This window comes from Strix uralensis, chromosome 16 (assembly GCF_047716275.1).
Source record: "Strix uralensis isolate ZFMK-TIS-50842 chromosome 16, bStrUra1, whole genome shotgun sequence".
NCBI classification, from domain to species: domain Eukaryota; kingdom Metazoa; phylum Chordata; class Aves; order Strigiformes; family Strigidae; genus Strix; species Strix uralensis.
The window spans coordinates 14,159,728-14,172,969 of NC_133987.1; the positions used below are offsets into that span (position 1 = coordinate 14,159,728).

Here is a 13,242-nt window from a genome sequence, read left to right on the forward strand (position 1 = left end):
TCTTTTTTCTTTGTAATCATGATCGTATTCACAACAATGGTCCGGAACAAAAGTTCAGTACAGACAAACTCCCAGTTACTTCAGTAGAGGCCCAATGCCCACACAAGAACCTGCGGTAGAGCTGCCTGACTGTACACTAGGACTATCTAATCAAAAGACACTGTAGGGCAATTTGCAATCCAAGTCTTCACTTCCTATCTGTTTTACTTGTGTAGCTTTGTGAAGAGAAGAACCTCCTTCAGGAACAGCTTCAGGCAGAAACTGAACTGTATGCTGAAGCTGAAGAGATGAGAGTCCGTTTAGCTGCTAAGAAACAAGAGCTGGAAGAGATTCTGCATGAGATGGAAGCCAGAATTGAGGAAGAGGAGGAGCGCAGCCAGCAGTTGCAAGCAGAAAAGAAAAAGATGCAACAACAAATGCTGGTAAGGAAATATAAGTGACAGATGGAGACAATAACTTGTATCTCACAGGACAAAAATAGAGACTGGCAAACCTCAAATCCTATGAAAGTGCTTGGCTGCTATGCAGCCCTCTGTAGAATGTGTCTGCGCCACTGAAGTAAGATCAATTAATGCTCTTTCCTCCAGATTCTCTTCTTCCCCCTCCCAATTTTAAATAATCTTTTCTCTAAAAAATTATTTTAACAAATCTTTCCTTCTAAATCACCAAGCATTACATATTATCTAATTCTTAATAAAAACAACAAAGTCTGCAATGTACCCCACATACAGTGACAAACATTAAGCATTCCTATAATCTAAGTGTTATTTTATTTCCAGAATTGATGTTTTGTGGGTTTCTTTTCCCCCCCTCAAAGGACCTTGAGGAACAGCTGGAAGAAGAAGAAGCTGCAAGGCAGAAACTGCAACTTGAAAAAGTAACAGCAGACGGAAAGATAAAGAAAATGGAAGACGATATTCTCATAATGGAAGATCAGAACAACAAGCTAACCAAGGTAAGCACTGTGGGTTCGTTTTCTTACCTTGTGAAGATAGTGCAAGGTGAGAGAAAACCTTCTCTTCCAGTAGAATAACAGGAATACTCTTGACTATATAGTCTCACGGGTGTACAGATCCACCAGACCATCTGTCCAGCCTCTATTGAACAAATTTCTGATAATTTTTCCATGTTCATTTAAACAATTCAAAATTGTGTAAAACTACTGGTTTTGAGGTCTGTTGTAGTAACAGTATCTTCAAGCAAAATACCCACAGCAGTCAAGCACAATCAGTGGAAGACATGTCTTCTTGGCCCCAAGCAGCATCAATAATTCTATTAGTTTTCAACTAATTTAAACCAGACTTCATGATTAAAACTGGAAGTAAGCATGTATTCCAGTACTTCTTGAAAGGGGATGCTCCTCTGAACTGGGCCCTCTACTTACCAGCCATTAGAGTGAGTACAAGATTCTAATAGCAGCAGATTAGAGAATATGGAATTCATAGACACCACTCCTCAGCTCCTCTGTAATTCACAAATTGAAATGTATCATTCCAAACTCAATAAATACAACATAAAAAGACAGTATCTTGGACATTTTTAGTTGGTAAAGAGTTGCTTCACTATCACCAATGACAGACACTTTTGTTAACAGAAGTATTTTATTTTTCTTAAGGAAAGAAAACTCCTTGAGGAAAGAATAAGTGATCTAACAACAAATCTTGCAGAAGAAGAAGAAAAAGCCAAAAATCTTACAAAGCTGAAAAACAAACATGAATCTATGATTTCAGAACTTGAAGGTAACATGAACAAAAGTGGTTTATATCCATTCTTCTGCCTTGGCCCACAACAAAAAAAAATATAAACAGAATCTGGAGAAAACTTCTAAAAAATTTGTGGGGCGTTTTCCAAATTTCTTATGTTGAAGCCATTTTCTGCATGAGAATCACTAAAACCCCAGGGTGCATAAACCACAGATACCTTTTTTTTTTTTTCTCCCACCATACAAAAGAGTAGAGGAGAGAAAACTGAGAAAATATTAATGCTTCTTCTGAAGAAAGATAAATTATTCTTTGGGGTGGCTAGAAATAAGTGATGACAGTAAGGTATTGCATGTTGCTTCAGAAATGCAGTAGTTACATGTATGGCCTCACTGGAGGACAGAATCTTTTTTTGCCTAAGTTCAAGATTGGATTAAGGATTCCTTACACTAACACACTCCCATGACCAAAATCCTTACTTTTTCAGTGCGACTGAAGAAAGAAGAGAAGAGCAGACAAGAGCTGGAGAAAATTAAGAGGAAGTTGGAAGGGGAGTCAGGTGATCTACATGAACAAATAGCAGAGCTCCAGGCACAAATTGCTGAACTGAAAGCACAACTAGCCAAGAAGGAGGAAGAGCTGCAGGCTGCTCTAGCCAGGTATTCACTCCTGAATCTGCATACAGGTTGAAAACCCAGGCTGGAACATATGTCTCTTCCCTTCCCAGACACTGGGATGCTGCAGCCATGAATCTCATCTGTCAGTTACATCCTTCCTGCATGCTTTCCCCATTTTCCAAATTTCCTTTAGCAAAAAATAGTTATACTATTGTTTGCGCATAGACACATAAGCTTACTTCCAGATATCAATGAAAACGCCTCTTCTCAGTGCCATCAACTAAAGAATGAGGTGTAACATCATACTTCATAGGCAAAAGGCAGAAATTACTTAAGATCCATTAAGATCCATTCCAGAGTCTCAGTGGATTTTCTGCATGAATTTAAAAGGGACAACACTGACCAAAACTTTTGCTGAACTGGCTGATGAGCATCTCCAGGCATTGTGTCCTGATAAAGTACAGCTGCCAAATCCTTTTCGCATCAATCCCCTCTCTTTCTTTGGTACTTTCTTGCACAGAACCTGTAAACCTTTATACCAATTTCAAAATGAAATTATTTTTGGTTTTTAATATACAAAATTAAATATTCTTTTTTCAGGCTTGAAGATGAAACTAGTCAGAAGAACAATGCCCTCAAGAAGATCCGTGAATTGGAATCTCACATCTCTGATCTCCAGGAAGACTTGGAGTCTGAGAGAGCTGCAAGAAACAAAGCAGAAAAACAGAAGAGAGACCTAGGTGAAGAGCTGGAAGCTCTTAAGACAGAACTTGAGGATACTTTGGATACCACAGCCACCCAGCAAGAGCTCAGGTATGGAGATGCAGCACATGGGCCAAAAATAAATGTCACCAAGCTCAGTACAATACTGTCTAGTAACTGTGCACTAGTGCTATTTTCCCAGTGACTGGAACACACTTTGCTGCTGCTCCACTTACGTGTGTTACCTTCCAGAGCAAAGCGTGAACAGGAGGTCACAGTGCTGAAGAGAGCTCTGGAGGAGGAGACTCGAACTCATGAAGCCCAGGTCCAGGAGATGAGACAAAAGCACACTCAAGCTGTGGAAGAGCTAACAGAGCAGTTGGAACAATTTAAACGGGTAAACAGAAATCCATCTTATTGAAAACTATCCACTAGATAACATGGCTTCCTTTTATAGATCATCTTTCTTCACCTCATGCTTGTAGGCAAAAGCAAACTTGGATAAGACCAAACAGACTCTGGAGAAAGACAACGCTGATCTGGCTAATGAAGTCAGAAGCCTGAATCAGGCTAAACAAGATGTGGAACACAAAAAGAAAAAGCTGGAAGTACAGCTGCAAGAGTTACAGTCCAAATACACTGATGGAGAACGTATTCGGACAGAACTCAATGAAAAAGTTCATAAGCTACAGGTAGGAAGGAGCTGACCTTCTGCTGTGACACCTTGGGCTTGAGAAGACCAGTTTATACTGTTCTGTGAGGGTATATCTGGAGGAATCCCAGCCCTGGCGACTTCAGCCAAAATGCTATTTTTTTTGTCATCTGTAGGGATCCTACCTTGAACTCCTACCTGAATTACCACACAATTAAACAATTACAACCACTGTGTCCCATGGAAGTGAGAGCTTTTAATCTCACCATCCCTCTGTACACACTGCAGTCTGTAATGCCACCACTGGTTCAGTGACTGTGCTGCATGTTTTACAGAGTTTTTCTGTTCATTCATTTTTGGGTGGTGGGGAACACTGATAGGGATGTGGCTTCTAGAAATGGATTAGACGTCTATTAAACACATAAGATGTGCTCAGAAAAAAATGACAATGAAAGAAGAATGCTCACTTATCTGTGATTTAGCATCTAATAAGAAATAACTAAAGATCATTTCAAATGATTCTTTGGTAGATGTTCAATGTCCAGCAATACCGATAAAGTTTATTGTTACAACTTTATTCATAGCAGCAGTAAGATTTTATTATTTTAAATTAGTGGATAAATAAGAAAATATCAAAATGCATCAACTTCTGTCAAACTTGGGAAGAGGAAGGAAAATCCACAAAAATCCCCATTCCCCTTTGCAATTCATTGAAAGAAACATACTACTATTGCCTTATGAATATGACTATTTTTTGATAGATAGTAATAAAATATGAAGGTAGATAGTAATAAAATACGAAGGTAAACTAAACAAAAATGGCGTTAGACCTTGAGGGTCTTAATACACAGGTCATAAAGATGACATGTGCAGACACTGCAGAATTTGTGTGTAGGATTTAGTTCCACATGGCTTAAATCTCACATACTGTCCAGAAAAGTTATGGCAAAATTGTGAATTCTAGTTACAATAGAAACACTGTTGGTACTTGAGGTGACCCAGAAACTTACAAACAGATTCAGATCCTGTTCAAAGTTAAGAGTTCAATCTAGAGCAAACTAAATTTTAGAGGAAGGTTTTGAAGTTGTGCAAAATAACTGAGTTTAATCACTGTGGTCTCTCACAGGTTGAGGTTGAAAACGTTACTGGTTTGCTTAATGAAGCAGAAAGCAAGACAATCAAATTGACCAAAGATGTTGCAACCTTAGGATCTCAGCTACAAGATACACAGGTAAACTTGCATCCAGTAACAGCTCACCTACAATATTTATTAAATGCACTCTAAAAAGACTAATGACTGTATTGCTGATTGATGTGGTGACTGTAGGAGCTACTTCAGGAAGAAACACGGCAGAAGCTAAATGTATCTACCAAGCTTCGTCAGCTGGAGGACGAGAAGAACAGCTTGCAAGAGCAGTTGGATGAAGAAATAGAAGCAAAACAAAATCTGGAGAGACATATTTCAACACTGACAATACAGGTATCAGTGCCATAGTTAAATCACTAGCTCCATCACTGAGAGTTTTGTCAATAATTGCAGAGGTTTCAGATCTGTAGAACTATCCTGGCACAGTACGTGGACCTTCAGGGAACTGGTGCTCTTAGCACAGATAGCATTAGTGAAGCTCTACAGTGGAGCCAGCACTTTCCCTGTTCTTTAAATCATGATTGGTAGGACAGGTACAAATGGAAGGTAGCTCACAAGATAGTCTTGCACTCTAGGCCTGTATGTGCATACTAGGGCTGCAGTGTGCCTCATTTTATGAAGGTGATGGGTAACTAGTCACTAGCTTCACATTATATAAGATTCCTGTGTCTTGGTTGTTTCATGGCTATCTTCTCTGCCAAGCTCTGTTGTCACTGCTGTAAAGATTTGTCCTCTGAATTCAAATTTCAGCTCTCTGACTCTAAGAAGAAGCTACAGGAATATTCCAGCACAATAGAAACCATGGAAGAAGGCAAAAAGAAACTTCAGAAGGAAATTGAAAGTCTCACACAACAGTTTGAGGAAAAGGCTGCTTCTTATGACAAACTGGAAAAAACCAAGAACAGACTCCAGCAGGAGCTGGATGACCTGGTGGTGGACTTAGACAACCAGCGTCAGCTGGTCTCCAACCTGGAGAAGAAACAGAAGAAGTTTGATCAGGTATGGATTTAAGATTCTCCCTTGCTGTGTTATCACTTAACTTCTCTGGAACTCAGAGACTCCACTGACTTAGTGAAAGATAAAGCAGGGACAAAAAAACCTAAAATTTAATTACACATACACTGGTTAATTTTGTATTCATATACCTTTATTAAAAAGCAGAGATTTTTCTCTGTCATTAACAACTGACAAAACCATTGCAATAGAAAACTCCTATTAATAATGACTTCCTGTATTAACACTACTTTTTTACAGATGCTAGCTGAAGAGAAAAACATCTCTTCAAAATACGCAGATGAAAGAGACAGGGCAGAAGCTGAAGCTAGAGAAAAAGAAACAAAGGCTCTGTCACTGGCCCGAGCACTTGAAGAGGCTTTGGAAGCCAAAGAAGAACTGGAGAGAACGAACAAAATGTTGAAAGCTGAAATGGAAGATCTTGTTAGCTCCAAAGATGATGTTGGCAAGAATGTAAGTTTTGGGCTTAGAACTATTTCCACAACAATAACTTAAAATAGCAGCTAACAAACAGATCATTGTTTTCAGTATGGGAAATTCTCTGTGCCACACAAATCCATTCAGCAAGATCAGATATTTCAGACAGAATTCAAAGGTTATTCTATCTGTGCCCAAACTTTCAAGTGACTTGGCAAAGAACTGTAAGCAATTTTTATTTTTAACATGACCTCAAACATGAAGATTCTTACTGATTTCTATGACTGAAAAAACATTAAAGAGATTCTAAACAATTTACTAGTTTAAGCAGCTTTCAAGTTGTAAACTCCACAAATCTGATTTTATTAGTTATATTTGACTTTGTCACCAGCCTAACATTTACATGGATGGCTGCAGCAAATTTCCACCAATGCATTGCCAATCACTTCTTTTATTACAGTGATATACTAGTATTACTTCTAATACTAAATTAATGCAATTATAATATTTGACTAGATTAAAAATGAAAGTTTGGGATAAAGAGAATCTCAGGTTATTTTAAGACAGATTTGCAAGTGTACAAAAAAATGCTAAAACACCATTTTCAGTGCAGATTAGTTCACTCGTTGTCCACAGCTGGTATTTTCAAGTGTGGCCTATATTGCAGGTAGACTGTGTTTAACTAGAATTATTTTTATTTCTTATAACAAGTTTATTAAATGCTTATTGCTTGAAAGGTCCATGAATTGGAGAAATCTAAACGGACCCTTGAACAGCAAGTAGAAGAGATGAAGACACAATTAGAAGAGCTAGAGGATGAACTACAGGCTGCTGAAGATGCCAAACTCAGGTTGGAGGTTAATATGCAGGCCCTGAAAGGCCAGTTTGAAAGAGATTTACAAGCCAGAGATGAACAGAATGAGGAGAAGAGAAGACAACTTCTTAAACAGGTACCATTTCCTATTATTGCCTTTGTAAATATCTAACCAAGTCAGTTCAAAGACCCCAGCCTCATGCCATTATTAAAAGCACCTTACTATAATGAGAAGAGAACATTATACTGCCTTGTGCTTGGCAAATACAAAAAAAAGGAGGTTATTGTACTGAAAAAGGCACAAAACTGCATAACAGTTTTTCCTGTTTCAGTAGCAGGTGCACAACTGCCAACAGATGTAGCAATTTAACACTACAACCAATATAGTATAAAACATATGAATTGTTACTTCTGACACAGTTGAAAGAACCTTCCCCATATTCTCAAAGCACGTGAAAAAGGACAGCTTCTAATATAGATGTCTTCCCAAGGTACACCAAATGGATACAAAATCACTAGAAATTAAAACAGACAAGACACAGCCTATTTGTATAGAAGTGTGGGGACAGCAAGGACAACTGCTGTAGTCATCATCTTGTAATATATATGTTATCTGTGAATACAGAAGACAAATTGCTGACTCCTTTCAAGAATCTTTAATTTTTGGACAAAATAGAAATCTATTTTAACTGTCAGGAAAATCACAATTAACAGAGATATATAGCGTATACAGTATATATCTGTATACATTAATCAGACATACACAAAGTGTTTGAGTGCTCAAGGACTTTCCTAAACTTAAGTTGTTTTCTTTTATAATCAGCTCCATGAATATGAAACAGAACTGGAAGATGAACGGAAGCAACGTGCCCTGGCAGCTGCAGCCAAAAAGAAGCTGGAGATTGATGTTAAAGATCTAGAAAGCCAAGCTGATTCTGCTAATAAAGCTCGGGAAGAAGCCATCAAACAACTTCGCAAGTTACAGGTATGTAATCCCACAAATATAGTTTTTCCCACTGCTGTCTTTTGTACAGCCACAATATGAAAGTTAGATGACATCTGTGAACTTGATGCCTGTTACAGATGACTGGTTAGAGGGGGAGTTTTAACTAGACTCCCAGATTCAAGTATCAGTACTGTAATGTTCAATTTGAGAGACAGTGGAAAACTTCACATGGCAAATGATGAAAATCTTAGATTTTATCATTGCAGAGAGCTTCTAAAATTCTCTGGCCTATTGACTTACCACATGAAGAAAAACAGATTCCCACATAGAGAAAGGGCTACATGATAAATTCTATTACAAGGCTTCAATCCTGGTTCTAACACTTGACTCAAAAGCATAAAAGACTGCTCAGGAATCATGTTGTCTCTGAATTAGCATTTTCCTGTTGGTACTGTAAGTCTCCATATCATCTGTTCTGTCATAAGCTGACAGCTAAACAAGAAGGAATGTATTGGAAAGATTAAGACTGCACATGTACTCAAATATTCAGAGGAAATACAGACAATAGGCATCACAAAAGTTGCAGCATGCAAGTGGAAGCATCACTCTTCTTGGAATAGTGTTTCAGACCTTTCCAACATGTGCTAGCTGATCTCTCCAGAAAATATAATTTAAGAGGCATTATGACTGTGTAAACATGTATGTGATCTGTTCAAATTTCTTTCTACTGAAATTGTAATAAAGCCACACAAAAATATATCTCTGTTATTCTTTTCAACAAGGCTCAGATGAAGGACTACCAACGAGAGCTGGATGATGCACGGGCTGCCAGAGAAGAAATATTTGCTACAGCCAGAGAAAATGAGAAGAAAGCAAAGGGCCTGGAAGCAGAACTCATCCAGCTTCAAGAGGTAAAGTAGGAAACTTAGAGCAGTATGAAGCAGACTACATATGACCCTCAGTAGAAAAACAGAACTGCAGTGAAATAATATAATAGCTATCGGGGATGGAAAGCTATAAGCAGCACTTGTAACAAGTTCCACGTGCTCCATGCACTCCACTAAAGCTGCTGGATCTACATCTGAGCATAGACAGATTAAGCTGAAAAAAACCACCTTGGAGGAAGGCACAGTTCACCAGTCTTAAAGGGAAATGAACTGTATGATCCAACACAAATTGTTTTCAATAGCTATAAATTCCTGAAGTTTTGATAGTGCTATTATTCCCATGTGTATTAAATGGCATTCCTGTGATTAAAACCAATAAAATAGAAACCAGCTGACAGGCTCAATAAAGTGTATTTCATTGTACTTCCTTAGGATTTATATGACATGACAAGAATTTATTCTGTTAACATGACAGCCCATCTTATACCCATTTTAGAAAGTTTACAGTCCTGTGTATCATGCTATAACTGTTTGTCTGAACATTTACTTGCTCATTTCTTTACTATGCTACCTTCTCTTTTCTCCTAGGATCTGGCTGCTGCAGAGAGAGCTCGCAAACAAGCGGATCTGGAGAAAGAAGAGATGGCAGAGGAACTTGCAAGTGCTACTTCTGGAAGGTAGGAATAGACTGGATTACTCACACGGCTGTAAACATGCTGTTGAATGTTGCATGGCTGCCAAGAGAAGTTATGTTCCTCTCCCAATAGCCGTCTGGTCTTGACAACACAACATGCATGCATACGGCTAGTTTCATATAGTTCACTAGTTCTCTTTATGAATTAGTGGCAGTTCATAATAGTTTCAGACACATTCAAGCAGTCAGAGCCACAACTAGGCACTTACTAAATTTAAACTTACAGGACAAGCCTTCAGGATGAGAAACGGCGCCTGGAAGCAAGAATTGCCCAACTGGAGGAAGAGCTAGAAGAGGAGCAAAGCAACATAGAGGCAATGGGTGATCGCATGAGGAAAGCGGTACAGCAGGTAGAGCTCACTTCAGCACATCACTTTCTGTTTGTAGTCCAGAAAAAGCTATTTGTGGTTCTGAATAAATACCTGGGGAATTGCCACTCTAAATTTCCACCTGTCGTTTCTCTGAAAGCATGCGACACTTTTGACAGCATCCATTCTCACCCTTGCAGGCCGAGCAGCTGAACAATGAGCTGGCAACAGAGCGCTCAACTGCACAGAAGAATGAAAATGCTCGGCAGCAACTGGAGAGGCAGAACAAAGAGCTGAAGAGTAAGCTGCAGGAGATGGAGGGAGCTGTGAAGTCCAAATTCAAAACTACAATTGCTGCTCTAGAGGCCAAAATTGCTTCTCTCGAAGAGCAATTGGAACAGGAAGCCAGGTACTGGTCTCCCAGAGGACATAACTATCCATTTATTGTTCCAGATAATGAGATAAAGTATACAAAGGTGTACAGGATTTGTGTCATCATCTGGCTCTCAGTGTCATTAAGGCTTGGTAAAGTTTCTCCCTCACTTAACATTTCTTAGACATACGGCCAGTAACCAGAGTTGTTACAGGTTCTAATTAAGAACCATTTTATGGCTGAAAAGTTCTACTGGTATCAAAGGCAAGGATTTGCTACCCTCCACTCCTACCTTTTACTGTAACTGCCCTATGACCCTGCCAGGTTAATTGCCATAAGACATTGTGCCATTTGTAGGATTATTGAGGAAATCACCTTGTGTTTTAGAACAGATCTCCTGGAGCACCTCTAGCATACAGCAAAGACACGTATTTGTTTTGATCAGAAGAACACGACCTTTAAGCTTTGCTTAGAATTCATCTGTTAAATTCAGTAAGGCCTTTCACATACGGGTCCTTGGTGCCAGTTTCACGAGCAACATGCCTGAGGCAGGTGAACACTACAGACCTTCCACATCACCAAATTTTGCACTGTCATTTGCAGAGAGAAGCAGGCTGCAGCCAAGACATTGCGCCAGAAGGACAAGAAGCTGAAGGACGCATTGCTGCAGGTGGAGGATGAGAGAAAGCAGGCGGAGCAGTACAAAGATCAGGTATCAGACTGTGTCATAAGGGTCTTAGTCTGGGGCATGGGGATTTTCAGGTTTTACCCTAAGAAAGGAAGAGTCCATGTTCTGCCTCAAAGAAATATCCCTCTAGAAAGCAGGCTGTCTGCTTGGATTCTATGCTGGGAGACCTATACAGCCCTTTGCTAAAAGACAGGACAAGATAATTCTTCTTCCATGCTGAGTCAAGTGCCAAAGCACTAGTCCTTGTCAATCAGCCAGCTGCAACAGTCTGACTGCACAGCAAAAGAAACAGCAAGGTAGTGTCCGAACATGGTATCTATCATCAAAATGAACTCCCACAAAGTTATTTTAATACTTTTTAGATTTTAAGCTTCTACCTTTGATTCAGGCCACGTTTCAGTAAAACTCTCAAGAGAATGAAATTAAAATGAGGAAAATAAAGCTATTGGATCTGTTCTGAAGCATTACTCTAAAATTTCCCTTTAGGCTGAGAAAGGCAACACACGACTCAAGCAACTGAAAAGGCAGCTGGAGGAGGCTGAGGAAGAGTCTCAGCGTATCAACGCAAGCCGCAGGAAGCTGCAGAGAGAGCTGGATGAAGCTACTGAGAGTAACGACGCCCTGGGCCGTGAGGTTGCAGCACTGAAAAGCAAGCTCAGGTAGAGTGCCCTTGCTTGGGACAGGCACTCCCACTCACTGACAGCTTGAAATTTAGAACTAAACTAGAGAAGTGGAAAAAAAAAAAAGTTTTTTTTTCAAGAACAGACACTGATAATGCTGCAAATTTACTTACTCCTTATATAGCTTGGCAAGTACAACAAAATGCCAAAGTCAGAAGGTGAAGTGCGTTTCATAGACTGCAGCGATCTCAGGATTTCAGCTGTGAGATGTACAACTGTAATAACATGGCACAGCCTTACTCCTTTTCTAATCAAAACTCCCATTGGCCTAAATAGGAACAGAATTAGGCTTAGTTGCTTTTGAAAACACCCCTTATATAACAGCTGTATCTATTTGTCCAGAAGCAGTCACAAATGGGCAGAAATGCTTGTGCTTTTCACACTTTCACACATGCACAACTCACACATGACTGTAAACAGTCTTAGACAACATCACAGGTAACAAAAGGCAAGGCACGTTATATGACTCTTCTGCAAAAGTCTTTTTGGACTTCAAAGGGATTCAGTATCATCAGACCAAGGAAGAGATAAAATGTCCTTTTGCATTTTCTTGTTAAAACTGACTAGGGAAAAAGAAAAACTGTGATCAGTCAGCCGATCCTGAGTTGTCCTGCACTCACTGGGTTTGAAAACACCAACTCACTGAAATAAAGAGGCTGACTTGAATTACAAGGAAATTGCTCTATCTGCATCATCACACCATAAAACTTTGCTTTCTACCTAAACCCAGCAGTATTTCAGATGAAAGTAGAGCACTTGCCTAGTTGAAGCAGTTTGCCAGTGTGTTTACCAGGAACATGCATCAACCTTCAGATGTGGGTTTACTTCAAAGTGAAGTGTAGGGATGCAGTAGCCTTTTTCATTAGCACCATCTTGGGTGGTGCGTGCTCCTGGCTACTTTACAAAGGAGTGGCTGTGTCCAGCCCTTTCTACATAGAATAGCATAAGGCTCATTTTTGTTTTATCTAAATGTAATGTAATTGGCTGTAATGTATTTTGTTTAATTATTTAAAAGTAATCTACCTACCTCTGATCATGACCATGTGCTTAGTATAACTGCCTGGGACTCTCTATCTCTGTTTCAGAGGGACACAGGAACCTTCGCATGACTAAGCAGGTACCATGCCTTCAACTTTGCAGCTAGCTTGTGTTGCACAAATTTCCATTTTCTTTGGCCCAAGTAAAAATCATGTGAGGTTTCTGCAAACTGTGAAGGCTTGGATATCTTGGCATTAATCTATTTTATCAAAAAGAGACAAATATTACAATAATCTAGCTACCATCAGCTGTTCATCAGTGATACATCTTTCTTACAAGTAGGTTATGTACTGACGTAGACTTACCAATGTTGCATTCTCACAAGCTCTACCAACAGAGTACCTAATAAAGTACTCTGACTTTTTCTGCACGAAAATTGTCTTTTTTGCACCTCATCTTTGTGCACAGCCACAAAGATTAAAATTTTTCAAATCAAATACACCATTAATTAGTAAAATTGATTAAAAGGACTAATGAATATGAAGTATCACAGCATGTCATTAGAATTTCACAGTATTTCTTATGCATATTGTAATTCTGACTCTAAGGTAAGATCTCATCTAAC

At 39.2% G+C, this 13,242-nt stretch overlaps 1 protein-coding gene across 2 annotated transcripts in view; it reads left to right on the forward strand.

The window, feature by feature from the left end:
• Window positions 1–13,242, forward strand: part of MYH11 (myosin heavy chain 11) — a 63,268-nt gene that overhangs the window by 46,948 nt on the left and 3,078 nt on the right. For both annotated transcript variants that reach the window (XM_074885797.1, XM_074885798.1), the window contains 19 exons: window positions 216–422; window positions 818–955; window positions 1,616–1,739; window positions 2,188–2,359; window positions 2,918–3,130; window positions 3,272–3,416; window positions 3,505–3,711; window positions 4,798–4,902; window positions 4,999–5,151; window positions 5,569–5,817; window positions 6,073–6,285; window positions 6,987–7,199; window positions 7,887–8,048; window positions 8,792–8,920; window positions 9,485–9,573; window positions 9,817–9,940; window positions 10,099–10,307; window positions 10,875–10,983; window positions 11,446–11,618. In XM_074885797.1, the coding sequence (XP_074741898.1) occupies window positions 216–422; window positions 818–955; window positions 1,616–1,739; window positions 2,188–2,359; window positions 2,918–3,130; window positions 3,272–3,416; window positions 3,505–3,711; window positions 4,798–4,902; window positions 4,999–5,151; window positions 5,569–5,817; window positions 6,073–6,285; window positions 6,987–7,199; window positions 7,887–8,048; window positions 8,792–8,920; window positions 9,485–9,573; window positions 9,817–9,940; window positions 10,099–10,307; window positions 10,875–10,983; window positions 11,446–11,618 (3,134 nt within the window). The remainder of the gene's footprint in view (window positions 1–215; window positions 423–817; window positions 956–1,615; window positions 1,740–2,187; window positions 2,360–2,917; window positions 3,131–3,271; window positions 3,417–3,504; window positions 3,712–4,797; window positions 4,903–4,998; window positions 5,152–5,568; window positions 5,818–6,072; window positions 6,286–6,986; window positions 7,200–7,886; window positions 8,049–8,791; window positions 8,921–9,484; window positions 9,574–9,816; window positions 9,941–10,098; window positions 10,308–10,874; window positions 10,984–11,445; window positions 11,619–13,242) is intronic.